At 37.9% G+C, this 18,650-nt stretch overlaps 1 protein-coding gene across 4 annotated transcripts in view; it reads right to left on the bottom strand.

Moving 5' to 3' along the window:
• Window positions 1-17,935, bottom strand: part of LOC139474364 (TPR and ankyrin repeat-containing protein 1-like) — a 58,848-nt gene extending 40,913 nt beyond the window's left edge. For 2 of the 4 annotated variants that reach the window (XM_071257388.1, XM_071257550.1), the window contains exons 1-7: window positions 17,841-17,928; window positions 13,704-13,810; window positions 9,578-9,834; window positions 6,228-6,381; window positions 5,328-5,675; window positions 3,610-3,879; window positions 1,456-1,706 (exon numbers count right to left, since the gene is read on the bottom strand). In XM_071257388.1, coding sequence (XP_071113489.1) covers window positions 1,456-1,706; window positions 3,610-3,879; window positions 5,328-5,675; window positions 6,228-6,381; window positions 9,578-9,834; window positions 13,704-13,785 — 1,362 coding nt within the window. In that variant the 5' untranslated portion in view covers window positions 13,786-13,810; window positions 17,841-17,928. Of the gene's footprint in view, window positions 1-1,455; window positions 1,707-3,609; window positions 3,880-5,327; window positions 5,676-6,227; window positions 6,382-9,577; window positions 9,835-13,703; window positions 13,811-14,713; window positions 14,811-17,840 lie in introns of those variants that run through there. The other 2 variants (XM_071257628.1, XM_071257473.1) reach the window with 2 other exon arrangements.
• Between the last annotated feature and the right edge of the window lie 715 nt (window positions 17,936-18,650).

The following is an 18,650-nucleotide window of genomic DNA, read 5'->3' as shown; positions in this document are numbered from 1 at the left end:
ACAACAAAGATGCCAAGATGTTCAACCGTCTCACATACAGAGTTTGGTGAGTATGGCATGGCATTTCGGCAACTCTGATGCAACAATATGTTTTCCAATCAAGCAACAGGGATTATAAGTCCACAACATTCAAAGTAAGCATGTCACAGTTTTACTGCAGTGAGAATATCTTGGTCCATGTATGGCGGATTTCGGGTGATCTATGGCCCAAATTTTACGTGCATTGCAGTCTTATGGTTCAGTGCACTGCTCTCAAGCTAGTTTTAAAGGTAAATCTGTGATCTGATTTTAACTTAACTATAACATGAAACAAGTACAGGGCCTTGTTCCAAAGAGTGATCGTAGTGCTAAGATGATCGTAACTCCCATACTTTATCATAGGCTTACGACAGCTATGATCGCTTTGTGGAACAGGGCCCTGCCCACTAAGGTGGCTAAGACCCCACTGCAAACAGGACAGAATAGTTGTGAGGATGGATGCATTCCACTAGCCGTTTTGGTGAGACCATAGTTTGATCTACACTGATTTGCAATGAATACCTATGGAGTAATTATACCCTACCCTGGCTTTGTCTAACCCTGCTCCGAGACCGACATATATATTTGGCCCCAAGTCTTCAGCACATGAAAGCAGAAATGCCCACTTCACATTAATACAGTCATAACAAGTGCAAAAGTGAGCGTGGCTCACTAATACCCCCGACCCGCCTAGTGTGTCAGTAGTTACAAATTAAATAGCTAGGATAGGGTTAGGGTTTGAAAAATTCATAAAAAAATGGAAAATTAATAAAAACAATTGTTTCTTTTGACTGCACCCCTCCATATGACACAGATTATATGTACTAAGTTTGAGATGAATCCCCTGAATAGTTTAAGAGAAATCGTGCAGACAAAGTTTTCGGACGGACGTTAGGGTTTGAAAAATTCATTAAAAAAATGGAAAATTAATTAAAACAATTTTTTCTTTTGACTGCACCCCTCCATATGACACAGATTATATGTACTAAGTTTGAGATGAATCCCCTGAATAGTTTAAGAGAAATTGTGCGGACAAAGTTTTCGGACGGACGGACGGACGGAACCTTGGTATAACTATATACATTTTGTCGGGGGTATAACTACTGTGTTGGCTTGGTCCATTGACCAACAAAATAATAGGAGCATAATTATACATTTTCACATAATTAAAGAGGTGTCTGTAGACTCCCATAAATGACCCTATCTGGGTAACAACAAATGTGGGACCCTACAGACACACATACAGACTACGAGTCACACTAACTCCCCCACTCCAATTGGACGTATAGACTTTTACACTACTCATACAAACGAACTAGTGTTTTACTTGTCCAAATAGAACCAGTTAAAGTAATTCCTACTCATTATTATTCAACATAATAGTGCCTGCTTTACTTTTTTAAAAGGATTTTCACTGCCAAAACTGTTTGTACCTACCTTGTGAAATTTAGGATCACTGGCAAGAGTTGCATCCGCAGATCTCAGAGCATCATTATACATTTCTAAGCTGGAGTAGACAGCAGAACAGTTACTGTGAAGGACCGCCAAGTCTTGCTTCATGTTGGGGACTGTTAAGGCTAAAGCAATTGCGTCCTTGTACCACCTGATAGCACTGAACGGGTCCTTGTCTTGCCGGGCCTTGTTTCCTTGTTCTTTCATACCAGCTATCCTCTTCCTTAGAGCACCATCTGCAATATGGAGTGAGTGGGTGAGTGAGTGAGTTGGATGGTAAGTGGGTGTATGGGTGAGTTGGATGGGCGAGTGAGTGAGTGAGTGAGTTGGATGGGCTAGCGAGAGAGTGAGTTTAACACTGCTTTAAACAGTACTCCAATCATCACAGAACAGGTGGCTTGATCAGTTATGTCCATTATAGAACACCAGTACTTGCTAGTATTGTTTCCACAACCTGTTCCTTGAAGACAGAGCTTTCATGGATTTGAACTACTTTCTTCTTTCAGTGCATCATTTTGTTACAGATGGTCGTACCTAATCAAGTCCCCGAGTCTTCATGGTTGGTTGGTTGGTTAGTTGGTTTGTTGTTTAACGTCGCACTCAGCAATATTCCAGCTATATGATGGCGGTCTGTAAATAATCGAGTCTGGACCAGACAATCCAGTGATTGATATCATGAGCATCGTTCCACGCAATTGGGATCGAAGACATGCATCAACCAAGTCAGCGAGCCTGACCACCCGATCCTGTTAGTCGCCTTTTACGACAAGCATAGTTGCCTTTTACGGCAAGCATGGGTTGCTGAAGACCTTTTCTACCCTGGATCTTCAAGGGTCTGGACTCTACAGCTCTTCAGTGCAACTCAAAGATACAACCTGTCTCTGTCATGGGCTGCAGTTCTCAATCAGGGGTGTTAATTTATTTCACATCAAACTGTAGCAGTGAGAGAGTGAGTTGGAAAAAGCCGATTTGAACAGTATTCCAGTTATATCAGAGCGTGTCAGCAGGGAGGAAAGCCTGAAGTGATGCAGGTTTCAGAGGTTTACATCTTTGGTGAAACCCACCAGCACGGGAACTGAGCTGACAAACCTAGAAACATAAAATTTTATAGAACAGGGATTCAAACCCACTATCATAGGCGTTCCCAATGGGCGCAACTCTGAACATCGAATTACGGTGCCTTAGACGACTGAGCCACACGTTCCCCCACAAGATGTTATCTCAAGACCACACAATCCAGTGATTGATATTGTGCACAATGCTTGATTTCAAACACTGTCAACACTAATCCAAGCCACCATCCTGGGTGTAAGAACGAGGGCTGTTATGATTCACTCGCATATTCGGTGAATACAACCGTTTCCCTTCTCGAATTGAATTCGTTATTCGTGGTCACAAGAATCGAATATTTACACATAAAAAATAAGAGTGTTTTTCACTTGAAGCTCTCTGTTGTTTATCAAAGCAAGATATGCACAATGGAACCTATACAAGCCATGCAGTTGTGTGTTGTGTTGGTTATCTACAACTCCACCTCCATAAGAACTTATTCTATGCATACGTAGATTTCTTCAAAGACAGCTCTCTTACATATTAAATTGTACAGTGATGTGGTCCCTGGTCATTGTCACATTTGAGCAGATGCTAGTACCTGGATAACTGCAGTATATCAATGTATAATATAATAATATTAAACCATGTCAAAAAAAATATTTTATTGTTTCACTGCTGATTTTTTGTATTCGTGAATAAATATTCATATTCGTTACCCAGTATTCGTGATATGTATCATATTCGCCTCATAGAGTATTCGTTGCAGCCCTAGTATTAAGAACAAACTATCAGTAATGTCACTGCCAATATACACTGTCGCCAGTTGGCTGCCGGGATCAAAGTTTCTTTTTACCTGTTGGCAGTCAAGTGAAATAATAAAATCACTGAAAATATTCAAAACATACAAAGTATTTTTACAAATATTTTCACCATTCTCAATTGTGGAGTGAGTCACTTGCAACTACGACTGTTGTGCAATCTGTGTATCAGTATTTTTTGTTTCTTACGGTCTGTACGACCAACAGGTGAAAAGGTCCCCTCAAAGGATAATATTGGTAGAGATGCTCAGTATGACATATAAGTTACCTGAATTGCTAGCTGCCTGACTCAGGTGAGCATACACTTGTGTTTTTGCGTCCAGATAGTCAATAGGCTCTTTTCCACTTGAGTCTTGAACACTGACAGTTGCTCCGTAATTGAGCAACAATTTGAGAAGAGCTTCTCCGCTGAATGAGTTCGTCTTCCCAGATTTCACCAGGATGTGGAGCGGTGTGTCCCCATTCTTGTCCTTGTTGTCAATCTGCAGCCGGAACTTGGAGCTGGTCTCCATCACATATCGGAACAGCTCGTTGTTGCCTGATAGTGTCACATTCAATCATTAGTGTTTCCGTGGGTCAGAAATTATTACCGGATCTGCTATAAAGTTGCCATCTATCCAAGTGGTAGTGGCACACACGGAAATGTCAACAGTCCTCTCTGAATTTGACTAGTCTAAGACTAGTGGACTATTATTAATGTATAATCCTTACTTCACTTTATTTCAGTACTTGTAGGCCACGGGTCTTTTTGTACAGACGAAATACAATTAAGGTGCAAACAGTAGAAGATGAAATACATTTCTTTGCTTTTTAACAAAATCAGTCTTAACATAATTGCACATTATACATGTTGGAGTATTTGTGTTCATACAGCATTGGCATAAAACAAGTACTTTTCTGTATTCATACTGAAAATAGGGTCTTGCGATGACAGTAGTGTATTAAACTTCAGAATATTTGGAATGATGTAAAATTTAGATTTTATGTTACTTTGCCTAAAATGGCTATAAGGTGGACAAATTAACAAAAAGTGATATTCATTTTTGAAATGGTTTAAGTTACAAACTTTACATTTTCTAAATTCACGAGGAATATTATAATGTCGTCAATGTTCAAATTCTAAATTGTGAGAACTAAGCCGAAAACGTGTCAATGTGGTTCTGATTTTATTTACTGTAATACCACTCAAATAGTTCTCACACAAAATGTATGTTTTAAACTGTGCATGATGAGCCATTTTGGGGCTTTCAAATAAATCAGTATGCCAAACCTGAAAAAAGTTTTAACTAGTCTTTTAACCGTTGACGCAACATATTTAAAAATATGGTTTTATTACATGTTTGAAAGAACCAGACATCACCAAATCCTAATCTAAAAATAACAGTTTTAAGTTTCGTTACCCAATTTACGTGGCCTTGTTCATTGTACAAGCGCAACATATTGTGACATTTTTTGGGTAAGCGGGATTCCTGCATATTTAAAGAGACAGCCAATATTTGACACATTTCAAAACAGCAAGCAACTGGATAGAGTTTCTACCACACTTGCCTAACACCCCATTATTTGAAGTTGATAACTTTACATTTAAAAGATGCTTACAGACATACAACTGAACTTTTTCTAGTGGTTCTATGTCACCGAACCCCCAAATGTTGGCCCCGTATAAAAGTATTGGTGTTAACTTTGCATCAAATAATTTGAAGTAAAAGTGGGGCGAGTATGGTTTCAAGGAATGTATTCTACTTAAAAGGACTATGAACACCTTTCTTGCCTGAATTGTAATATTACTTAAAGATTTCGACCACAGTAATCTATTGCTAAAGTACAAACCAAGATAACTGAACGTACCCAGGTAGGGTCAGGTATAGGGGGTCAAGTACCCGGGTCGTACATTTTGACTCGTCCCAGCCCTACAAAGAATCTACCAAATTACATAGTTACAAAATGGAATTTTCTTATTTCCAGGAACAATATTAATACCAGTACCTGTTCTAATGGCCGATACCACAGCAGTAATAGGCACAGGCTCTACCACATCAGCTGAAATACTCTCCATGGCTGCTCCCTTCTTCAGGAGACAGATAGCAAGCTTAATGCCCCATTTCTTCAGCTCAACATCAGGCAGGTGCTTGAGCAGCCCCGAGACACTGATGCCTGCTGTTGAAGCATCTGAGGCAACACAATCCAGTGGACAGTCCTGCCCGTTGGTGAGGCCGAGGATGAGCAGCGATACAGCCTGCCATCTGTCACTCTTGGCTAGGTTCTTCAGGACACTAGACCAGAACTGGGATGAGCTGGGGAGGTCTATCTCATTATAAACACTGTCATCCTCCACTGGAAAAGTTCACCAGAATCAACCGATAAAGCGTCTGTTTCTTTTAATAATACACTTGCAATGGATGAGGTAACGTTAAACCTCAGATAATTCTATGAAAAATATATGAAAAAGGCTTCATTTGTAACACAGGGTTTTACCTTGACCTACAAAAGTGAGAATCCAGGGGACCCCAATGATTAATTTTGAGGATCCATGCAGGCGAAATGGGGGTCCTGTAAAGTAATGAAATGGTGGAGTGTCTGTACATTTAGATCATTTCTTTAGAGCCTGGAATGAATCAATGATCATGTGAACAGTGGTAATAATTAATGGATGAAATAACAGACACCATAACTGCTCTTCATACGCTGTAGGTACAATGAATATAAAAAAATGAATATAAAAAATTGTGCATCCCCTGAGCCACAGCATATTCTTTTCTGCGTCCACTCTCATCATTTGGGCGTAATGGATACACATTTGTACGTCATGTAAAACCCTGGTAACGTTACGATTTGTTGAGGATATGCATGATAGGAAAGTGTTCAAAGCTCCATCAGAAACATTACCAGTGATATCTGGGATAACCGAAGCCAGTTCAGCAAAGTAAGTGATTCTGTCTTCCTCGGTTGCACAGAGGTGCTTCAAGCCCTCCACCAGGAAGCCAAAACAGTCTGCTAGCTTGCCACCTGCCCTCATGGCCTGGGCATAGCGCAGGTTACTCTGCAAACAGGAGAATCCTTGTATCATGCAAGGAGATGTCAGGCCAGCTAACCACTAAAAACACTATTAGCCTATATATATCACTATAATATACGTTGATACTGATAGACAGGGATTTATGTAGACCTGCTTAGAGACTGATATTCTGATCCAAAACTTCCATTCTACAGAAAATGTAGTCAACATTTCCAAATTGGAATACAAAATGTCCCAGTCCATGCTATTAAAACCTTATGTTACCGTTCTTCAAAGCTGACTTGTATTACAACTAGAGAGTGTTTTCAATCATAAATGATGTCTTCCCCATCTTTTTGTTGATACATTAGTTCAAGTTGTTACCATAAATGTGTTTGCAAATCTGAAAAACAATACTATCAAAACAATACTTGTACAGATTCTGATTAATGCATCACTGAAGCAGCATAACAGCTGATGCCACCCACCATTTATGGCTTGGTTAGCATGGAAACACAAGAAATTGTAAAAAAAGTAGAAATTAAAAAATATGAAAAGGCAATAGTTGAGCATGTGGTCATTACACATGTATAGTTTCATGCATAAATATTCATTAGTTTGAAAGTTACGGCTTTGAAATGAAACATCAAGTTGTTTGAGACTAAGTCCAAATTGTTTCCATGGAAACAGATTTCAAAACAGCAAAAGGCGGCACTTCAGCTGATGAGTAACTTCACAAGCCAAGTTTCACAGAAAAATGTTGAAACGTTTTGAAGTTATGGCCCAGAAACAAACTCTACCCTTGTATAAGACTAAATCAAACTTGTTTCCTTGGAAACATTCGAAAATGTAATTTAGAAAAATTTCAAACTAGCAAAACACATCAGTTAAGCTGATGAGCAATGGATATGTCAAGTTTCATTGAAATATGTTGAACGATTTTCAAGTTTAGCCTGGAAACAAACCCTACCCTCGTTTGAGACTAATTCTAAATTGTTTCCATGGAAACAAACAAACAAAATTGGAAAAATAATAAAATAGCAAATGACACCAGTAAAGCATTGAGGGGAAGAGACATAATGATAACAGGTCCACTACAAAGTAAAAGGTCTTCATGTTTAGCTTTACGTTATTGTATTTAGTGAAATGTTAAAATACTTATAAATTTAGGAAAATACTAATATACTTTTGTTTTCCAACTTGTTTTTTCATTCAATGACATTAAAATGTATGCAATTCTATTTGCGGACGCTAACAGACAGTTGGTGATTTCTTGCCACTGTGACTTAAGTTGTTTGGACAAATGCGTGTGGTTTTATCTTGCTTGTTTTGTTTGTTGTTTAATGCTGCACTCAGCAATATTCCAGCTATATGACAGCCTTCTGTCATTCAAACTTAAATTACCTCTGAATTTAGGAAAATTAAGTTTAAAACAGACCCCAACTTAAAAAAAATAATGATTTTTCCCAATTTGCCCTCCGAGGGCAACTAGTTCCGAATCCTAGATAAATCCCTGTGTCATATCAAACTGCTGATCTATTTTGTGGTTGTCATGGATACACATGGTTTTAGTTTCTGAAACAATAATATCTAAATGAACCAGGATGTAGTACATCAGGAAAGGGAAATGAAACTGTTGATCACTTGACTAACACCAAAATATATTGGTGAGGTGGTGAAATGGGGTTTAACGTCGCGTCCAAGATTATTGCACTTATATAGCGACGTGCATGTACGTGTGTGTGTTTGTGTGGCTGCTTGTACTAGTCTGGACTGATGCCGATTAATAGTGCTCACTGAGATACCATGCCGCAATTTTACATGAATATCCCACTCAGACACAGTATACTGACTCCGAGCCAACCAGTCCTTGTTTTAGCCCCTTAATGCTGAGCGCCAGAGAGGGTAACATCAAGTACCATCTTTTAACGTCTTTTGGTATGACGCGGCTGGTGATCGAACCCCAGACCTTCCGCTCTCCGGGCGGACGCTCTACCACTAGACCACGGAGAATTTGCTAATGCTTTAGTTTACACATTGAATAATACATTATTTTGTTTTGATCAAAATTATATAATTGAGACGTCGCTTGCATTTATAAAGAGAAAATATGAAAGATCTTTTATTTCATGAACTGGGCATAACAATATCTATTTAGCATAGGTCCAAGGCAGTCAACGCAAAACCACAAGGTCAGACAGGAATGTGTGGTTTTCTTGTAGTCGAAGTGAAACGACTTGTTCAGATTGTTGAGCACATGAAGATATACATTGAAGAATACTTTTAAAAAATCCAAGTAATTCATATTTTCATAAGTTTCTATGTCACTTCATCTTGACATACATTTACAGGAATCATACGATAATAAATATAATATCTGACATTAGTCTTCACAACACTTCTTGTTTAGTATATGTCCAATTATTTCACGCAACACCAACAAGTATAAACAAGTGGCAAGCCTGGTTGTGCAGCAAAGAGATGCTTGTATCACATGACACTTGAGTTACGACTGATCGAAAATGAGTGTTCATACATTTGCTGCCTATGGTGATATGAAATTGTTCTCAATCTATTATGCAGTACATTCAAAGAAAATCCACTGAACATGCTGAAAACAATGGTTTAGAGTGGGCGGTTGGGCGGGCAAGTGAGAGAGTGGGGTTTAGCGCTGCTTTGAACAGTATTCAACTATCACAGTGAGTCAGCTTAATGTGGGATGAAAGTCCAAAGTGAAACCTACGAGCACTGGTATCATAAGTGGTATGGTGCTGACAAACCTAGAATCAGTGCGAACTGGGACTGGAACCCATGATCATAGGTTTCTGGTATGCCCAAGGGAAGCAATTCTGCACAGCAAACAGCTGGGCCTTAGACAAATAGGCCCACCATGACCCCAGGTTTACGCAAGTAGAAAGTCACTGTCGTTTGTTGGTTGGTTTGTTGTTTAACGCCGCACTCAGCAATATTCCAGCTATATGACGGTGGTCTGTAAGTAATCGAGTCTGGACCAGACAATCCAGTGATTGACATCATGACCATCGATCCTCGCAATTGTGATCGATGACATGCATCAACCAAGTCAGCGAGCCTGACCACCCGATCCCATTAGTCGCCTCTCATGACAAGCATAATCCCCTTTTACAGCAAGCATTGGTTGCTGAAGACCTATTCTACCCCGGATGTTCACGGGTCAAAAAGTTACTGACTGGACAATGCAAGCCAGAAAATGGTAACTTACTAGTGGATTTGAATTCATCATTTCCATCATTTGTGAGGCTTCCTCAAGTGCTCCATCTGGATCATTTTGTTTGATGTACAGCTGGGTACGAAGGTCGTAGATATCCATTAAGAGGTCGCTTTCTGGGTACTCAAAATACTCATATGCCTTATGTTCAGCTTCGTTACAAAGATTGAAGGCATGGCCATATTGTCCTTTCTCAAAATATGCCCTGGCAAAGTCAATCATCTCTCTGACACGGTTCTTTTTGCCTGACACTGAAAAAAGTGTTAAAACAAAGTGTTAATTATTGATCAATATTGGGCAGCCCTCTGATTTAACGGCCATTTTGGTGGCCAAATGCAACTTAAATCATTTATCTACTGCTCGCCATTTTGCTACCAGAAAGTCAACATAACTGGCCACAATATGAATTTGGTAATGGTGATTATTGTGTATTTTATGCAAATAGAGTCAAGTACCGTTAATCCGACATGGTTGGTTGCATATGATTATGTCGGATTAACAACAATGTCGGATATACGAAATTAAGTAGTATCAACGTGCATGATAAAAAGTCAGACAACTACACGATTGAAAACGATACAAAACATGTTATAAAAAAAATATGAAAAAAAGACATATTCATATTGTTCGGCTACATTTGTTCAAATGGCTCCGTGTCAAACACTGATCATGTGAAGTTCATATCGTCATGTATTTTTTTTCATAACAACAACAATAATAACAAGCATGAAATACTCACATCCCCCGCCAATATGACATGTCGGGTGTGTGCAATGCTATAGCCATATGTGAACTAAGTTCACTGGGCCTTTTTGTAAAGAAATATAGTACGTTTTTCAAGATCTGCTCCGGAAATGAGGACTACCACTATTTTCAGTCTAAATCAAAGTCGCTGCCATGGAAACTCGAAAAAGATTTTTTTTTTTTTAAATCCTTAACTATCAATAGGCACCAGTTCACCACTAGACCTATCAATGTGCAAAATGTGGTGAAGAAAAATGGTACGGTTTTCAAGATCTGCTCCGGAAACGAGGACTACCACAATTTTCAGTCTAAATCAAAGCCGTTGCCATCATGGCCATGGAAACTCGAAAAAGATTTTTTTTTAAAAATCCCAAACTATCAATAGGCACCAGTTCACCACTAGATCTATCTATGTGTCAAGTTTGGTGAGGAAATACTGTACGGTTTTCAAGATCTGCTCCGGAAACGAGGACTACCACTATTTTCAGTCTAAATCAAAGTCGCTGCCATGGAAACTCGAAAAAGATTTTTTTTTTTTTTAAATCCTTAACTATCAATAGGCACCAGTTCACCACTAGACCTATCAATGTGCAAAATGTGGTGAAGAAAAATGGTACGGTTTTCAAGATCTGCTCCGGAAACGAGGACTACCACAATTTTCAGTCTAAATCAAAGCCGTTGCCATCATGGCCATGGAAACTCGAAAAAGATTTTTTTTTAAAAATCCCAAACTATCAATAGGCACCAGTTCACCACTAGATCTATCTATGTGTCAAGTTTGGTGAGGAAATACTGTACGGTTTTCAAGATCTGCTCCGGAAACGAGGACTACCACAATTTTCAGTCTAAATCAAAGTCATTGCCATGGAAACTCGAAAAAGATTTTTTTTTAAAAATCCCAAACTATCAATAGGCACCAGTTCACCACTAGATCTATCTATGTGTCAAGTTTGGTGAAGAAATACTGTACGGTTTTCAAGATCTGCTCCGGAAACGAGGACTACCACAATTTTCAGTCTAAATCAAAGTCATTGCCATGGAAACTCGAAAAAGATTTTTTTTTAAAAATCCCAAACTATCAATAGGCACCAGTTCACCACTAGACCTATCAATGTGCAAAATGTGGTGTAGAAATATGGTACGGTTTTCAAGATCTGCTCCGGAAACTAGGACTACTGCCATTTTCAGTCTAAATCAAAGTCGTTGCATTGAAACTCGAAAAATAACTCTTTTTAAAATCCCAAACTATCAAAAGGCACCAGTTCACCACTAGATCTATCTATGTGCCCAGTTTGGTGAAGAAATATGGCATGGTTTTCAAGATCTGCTCCAGAAACGAAATGTGACGGCCGGACGGCACCCATTCCTATATCCCCCTTCCACTTCGTGACGGGGGATAATAATAATGATAACCAAAAAATAGTGCTATCACTATCCCCCACCATGGCTCACATTAAAATTCTGTTGGTTCATATAGTAGTGAATATAAACTATAAAACAATGTCCTATAAAGCCTTAGGAGGATATAGTGATTATGGCTGCTTTATGTCATCAGAAACAAGAGTCATCAGAAAGATGACATATCCCCCCGGCAGCTGTCTTTAAAGTAAACACAAGTAAATGTGCAATTCTTTACATCAAATGGCACCAGTTCAGCATGAGTCTGATAGATATGCAAAGTTTTGTTTGAAAGTACTGAATGGGTTTTGAGTTATGCTCCGGAAACGAACTCTACCCTATCGAACCTTAGTCCAACTTGTTGCCATGGAAACATGAAAAATAAAAATTTATAAAATTCCTAAATAGCAAAAGGCACCAGTTCAGTATGTGCCTGGTAGACATGCAAAGTTTTGTAAGAAAGTATTTAACAGCCCTGGAAATTAACACCACCCTTAACACCACCCTTAACACCACCCTTATAAGTCCAACTTGTTGCCATGGAAACAGAAAAAAGAAAAATTTCTAAAATTGCAAAATAGCAAAAGTCACAACTTCACCACTTGAGTGATATAAATGCAAAGTTTGATGAAGAAACATTTTACAGTTTCGGAGTTCTGTTCCGGAAACAAACATCACTCACAAAGTTAGCCTTTGTCCAGCATGCTTTCATGAAAATTGGAAAATAAACAAAATTGGAAAAATTCCAAAATCACAAAAGGCACAACTTCACCACTTAAGTGATATAAATGCAAAGTTTGATGAAGAAATATCTAACGGTTTTCGAGTTCTGCTCCGGAGACGATTCTGACAGACGAACAGACAGACGGACATGCCCATAGGTATTTCCCCCCGCATTACATGCCGGGGTATAAAAATGACTAAATGTGAACTTAATTTGCACAAAAGGCCCCTTCTCTGGAAAAACTTACTTAATAATAGTTCATCTATAAAGCATTTATTTATTTGCGGTGTCAATTGATTTTGTGTTTACTCAAGGCAGGTGTTTATTCAAGAAATCATAAAATATACTAAGCTTCGGAATTCAAACCACTGGTAGACAAAACATCTTGAAGACGTCTCCAAGAAGTATTACAGCTAAAGTGGATAGAATTATCATAAAACCGCCTGCATGTTATCAGAAATGAGCGGCCCACTGTAACTTGATAATGCCCTTATATTGCTCATATTGCCATTATCACGCCCGTTGTTAGGTGACATCAAAGGATAGGGATAGGTGACGTCAAAGGATAGGGATAGGTGACGTCACGTTCAATAGTGACGTCATCTGGTTTATTCTATGGTGTTTTTGTAAAAGTGGGTCAGTGACATTCATGTTGATTGCAGTGAATATTTCAAAACCGATATTGTTGTTTCTTTTTATTTGATAACAACTTCCATCCACTTTAGCTATAAAAATGGTGACACTATTTTTCAGGGCATTATCATTTGCAGAAGCCCTTGGTCTTTTCAACTGCCCTCCTTCGTTGGGCAGTTAATGGAAGACCTCGGGCTTCTGCAAATGATAACGCCCTGAAAAATAGTGTTACCCTTATATTATTAACATCAGTCATTCCTTGTAACATCAGTGCATAATAGAATACTATCTTTCCTTATGTAAGTACTAAGTAGCAGACAAATCAAGACTGGAACATTTAACTTGGGGGCAACACAATTGGTCATATTGAACTAAATCATTTGGACTTGTGACTTGTGTAAAATAACTAAAAATGGGGATAAAACAACTGTCCCTCCTGAATTTCACTAGTCTCTCACTATCTGTGTTGTGGCCATGTCTAACCATGATGATCCCAACTTATACATCAAACTGTTGTATTCACATCTCTAATTTGTTATTCATATATCTTGTCAGCCATAACATTAACATTTTTCAAAATTAATAATAAATACTAATTGCCAGCATAAAAAGTTTACTCACTTTCAACCTCGTATGCTTGGAGGGCAAAGTAATTTGCCCGTTTCTTCCGGCCCCCATATTTTGGGGCCCCTCGTCGTGACATTGTTCTAGAAGGTTACAGCTACATTCTGAAAGTAATGAGAAATACTTTAGCATGATGCAGTTGATGTCTCAGAATGATTGGTTGGTTTGTTGTTTAATGCCGCACTCAGCAATATTCCAGCTATATGACAGCAGTCTGTAAATAATCAAGTCTGGACCAGACAATCCAGTGATTAATAACATGAGCATCGACCCACGCAATTGAGATATGATGACAGTCTCAGAATGAAAATGTTAAACAATTACAATTACAGTGCAGCAGAACAATGTCTCTACCTAGCTGCAGGGTAAAAAATACCTTGAATCAGAATGTCAAGGCATGGACAAAATCATGTTGTTTCCAACAAGGATACTTGAAGGCATTGCTTACTATATCTGAAACATGAGATAATGTACTTTTGAACAACTAATTGTAAAACATGAAAATTGATGAAAATCAATCTCAATGACATGGATAGGGGCAAACTTTCTAGATTACAACTGCGAAACTAGCTCAACGGTGGATCAAAAGTGTTTCCAAACACATTGCCAGTGTGACAGGTCAATTACTTAACAGGGCGACCCAACCACCCCTCTAGTTTCAGTTGATTTGATAGCACTTATCTAGGCTGGAAGTCATGTTGATTAATATTATCCCTATCCTGAGAACTAACAAAAATTGTTGATTAGCAAAATGCCCATTTATACTTCACATTATATATAAATGTTGATCACTAATTTTTGTTAGTAACTTTTTTATCAACCATCAAAATTAATAATTTCATTTTCATATCTTGACTCATATTCAGTTTAAGTGCCCAATAGAAAATCACACTTTTTAACAAGTTGATGCTATTTTTTAGCCATTTTTCTGGATCTCAAACATACCATTGTAACCGTATGTCCTGTGGCAAACTCAGAGGTAAACATAGCTAAACAATAATACTTACAATTATAGGTTTCCAATATTAGGAAGAAAAATAAAGAAACCACACAGAAGGATGTTATTTATCTATTACCAACAATGATCATGTGTAAATATAGACTCTCAAAACGTGCTGATATCAGCTTCAAAGAGAGAAGTAAGCCATGTTTGAAAGGGAAATCCCCATATCATATCAAAGGGAAATAACTCAAGCTGATCTGATATCTGCTTACCACAAACAATTCATGACTTCAAGCTGACAATGTACTCATTCTAAAATTATTTCAACCACAACAAATCATTTACTATCTTTCAACTGATCCAACCATTTCTTGTTAGAGTCAAAATAATAATCAAAGAATTTAATTTACTAGATTCTGTGTACCACTTGAGTGTGACTGCTCATACTATTCTTGCTTTCAGTGTGTTCACTTTCATATATAAGGGTCATTGACATGCAAGGAGAGATCCAATTAATAACCCACACACCTTTAATGCCCTACCTGAACAAGGCAATATGTGTAACAAAACATAAAAAAAAAAGCTAAATGCCATTTAAAAACGTTTATATTAGTAGTAGTATTTGGATCACTAACCAAAATTTCACAAATGGTGAACAAATCACAATTTTGAGACCAATGCTTTCCCCTGCCAAGTAATTTCAAAAAATACAAAATAGGTCAAAATAGGAAGCAAAGAAATGCTTTTAGACCAGTACTTTTCCTTAATTTCATTCCACCAATTCTTTTCAGAAACCAATTAACAAAAACATGTGTATACATTTTCATTTTTTTGCTTATTCTGACTATCCATCCTTCTGGTTAACGTGTTTATTCAATATATTTTTGCATTTTGTTGTATCGGTATATTTCAAAATATTTCAACAGTCAATAGATAATTACAGGACAGTAAAAAGTTTGGGAAAACAGCTTTAAGCCCATCAAATGGAAACAATGTTTCTGGACCAGAAAATAGTAAGCTTGCCATCTCAGATAGTAAGTCCCAAGTTTTCATAATGGTCTGAAAAAATACACACCATCATCAGTAGATATTTAGTGAAACTGATTTGATCTCAAGCATGTTAACCCATTATTAGGAGCATGGAATAAAATAATTGTCCTCCATGGCAGGATATTTTATTTGAATATATCGCGACTGCAGTGGTGAATACATCAATCAGTTGACCAACAATTCTAACACAAAACAATCTATTCATCTGTTTCTGAAAGCAATATCACAAAATGACAGTAACAATCGGGTGACAGCAGTGCGAGTATTATACCCGACGAACGAAAATATCACATACTGGAGGAAAATGGAGGACTCATCGTTTCATGGAAACGAAAAAATATTTTTGTAAACTTTGTGTGAAAACTGCAAGGAATAATGCATTTTCAAAGGATACACAAATTTCAAAACTTATGTTTGGTATCTCTTTTTATCTATGATTCAGAATATTTTTACACAAACTGAAGAAAGTAATTTAAGCTCACTTCTTTTGACCAACATCTTCCCAAGGCAAGGGTGTTATCTGACTATAAAAATTCAGTTTCCACCCTTGCCAAACTGGGCTGGAATTTCCAGGCTTGATCGTAGTGCCACTAGAGGCTATTACAAGTTACGTCCCTTCTATGTCCCTATTTACCTATCAGTTTTCAATTCTCATATCACTTGCATTTGATTCAAACAAAATGGCGGCACCCAGTCAAGACGATCTGATCAAATAATCAAGATCTATATGGTAATAAACCAGGTCTTACTACAAGAAGTGCATGAAATCACTTGAGCACCTTGATCAAAAACATGAAAAGATTTGCAAAATATCTGTCAATGCCCAGTTGACAGTACACATGCATTGCAAATCCTGCAGTCGACCAAAATCTGCATGTTGAAATATATGTCGTTTACAAACCGGACTCTAGTTCGTTACACAATTTTGATTGGACTATGCATAGGCTCATTAGTCCAGTCAAAATGTAACTCTGGAATTCCTGCCTAGTTCGGCAAGGGTGGAAACTAGACTTTTATAGTCAGTTAAATCCCTTGCCTCGGGAAGATGTTTGTCCAAATGGCCCATACCTTTAAAAAATGGCCCCAAATATAATTTTCAACAAACCGTTGGTCTTTCAGAGCAAATATCCTTCCCAACCACTTTAAAAGTGCTCAGAAGGATAACTTCTTTGAGAAGTATTTAGTAGTTGGAGTACTAAGAGTAAGGACAAGATTTATGAATTGATCACGGTGTTAGAACCTACACCGAAACGTCGCTCCTAATTGTAATAAAGAAGTTGTTCATCCATAAATATTATCCTTACTCAAAATGAAAGCAATAATGAATGAGAAATTCAAATATCTTTAATTCTTTCAAACGATTTGTCACATGTCTTTTCATAAGGGTAAAAAATGTCAAATTTATTCAAACATCTGCACATTGTGCTACACATTTCCTAGCCTAAAGCAGCACATGTACATGGCCTAGACACAATCACTGATGTTTGCATATTGAAAGTTGAGTTCAAGTAGCTTTTGTGTGTGTGTGTGTGTGTGTGTGTGTGTTTTGAGGATGGTTGGTTGAGTGGAAGTATGACGATGAGGAGATTTTTCTGTTAAAATAGTGATATCAAATATATTTTCAAGCAACTGCTCTAGGCTACTCCTACACAGTAAACAAACACTTATTCTATTCTAACTTTCCAAACAATGGCATCAATCCCTAAAATAAATTACCCATAAAACAAGGTGGCATTGAAAACATATGTAAAGACACACTTATCAAATCCACAATATTAATTAATATTGCGTAATGTCGTGCCGACATTGCTGGACTAGGGCCTATAAGTTCAAAATCAAAACAGACCATAAACCAAATTAGGATTGAACATGTCTTCCGAAATAGCATTGTAAAGGTTGTAAACCAGAATGGTTACTGTAATGATAGAAATTCTTCCGTTTTGTTTCAAAAGACATACATCGTCAACAATATGCAATGCATGCTGGTCACAGCCATAACAGTTTTTGAAGAACCGAGACCGCGAGAGGAAGCAAGCTAGCCAACAGGACATGACACCAAGCAAACAAACAATAACACACTATTGCCTTTCAACTGTTAATGAATTATTAGCAAATATTGTAAAATAACATAAAATGTATACTTGGTGAAAGTGTCATGCCGTGACAACATCTGTAAAGTGAAATTCCAACGGCAATAAACATATGACATGAAGCTCATACGTGACGAGTCTTCCCGCCATCTTAAATTGTAAGGTCAAGGTGATCTGGCGATCGGGTACAATCGGATAACTCCGGAGTGTGTCACTTCAGCAATTCGCTGTTTTGTTTGTTTGTTTTGTTTGTTGTTTAACGCGACACTCAGCAATATTCTAGCTATATGTTAAACTGATTTGAATATCTAACATGTCCCTCACAACTCTTGTTGTGTGTTTTCTTTATTTTAAAAAATAGTCCTGACGATGTTTTTCAAATTTAATAGTTATATAAGAATATCCCATAAAAGAGTGATACAATAAATAATCGAGTCTAGACTAGACAATCCAGTAATTGACATCATCAACATCGATCCACACAATTGGGATACGATGATATGCATCAACCAAGTCAGCGAGCCTGACCACCCGATCCCGTTAGTCGCCTCTTACGACGCAGAATAGGTCTTCAGCAACCCATGCTTGCCGTAAAAGGTGACTATGCTTGTCGTAAAAGGCGACTAACGGGATCGGGTGGTCAGGCTCGCTGACTTGGTTGATGCATGTCATCGATCCCAATTGCGTGGATTGATGCTCACGATATTAATCACTGGATTGTCTGGTCCAGACTCGATTATTTACAGACCGCCGTCATATAGCTGGAATATTGCTGAGTGCGGCGTTAAACAACAAACCAAACCAAACCAAAACCAAAACGACACACACACACACGTGTGTGAATGTTACAATTACATGTTA

Source organism: Haliotis cracherodii, unplaced genomic scaffold, assembly GCF_022045235.1.
Source record: "Haliotis cracherodii isolate W230 unplaced genomic scaffold, xgHalCrac1.p SCAF_1, whole genome shotgun sequence".
In the NCBI taxonomy this organism is placed as follows: domain Eukaryota; kingdom Metazoa; phylum Mollusca; class Gastropoda; order Lepetellida; family Haliotidae; genus Haliotis; species Haliotis cracherodii.
Note: the sequence above shows the minus strand (reverse complement) of the source record. Positions and strands in the feature narration are given on the sequence as shown.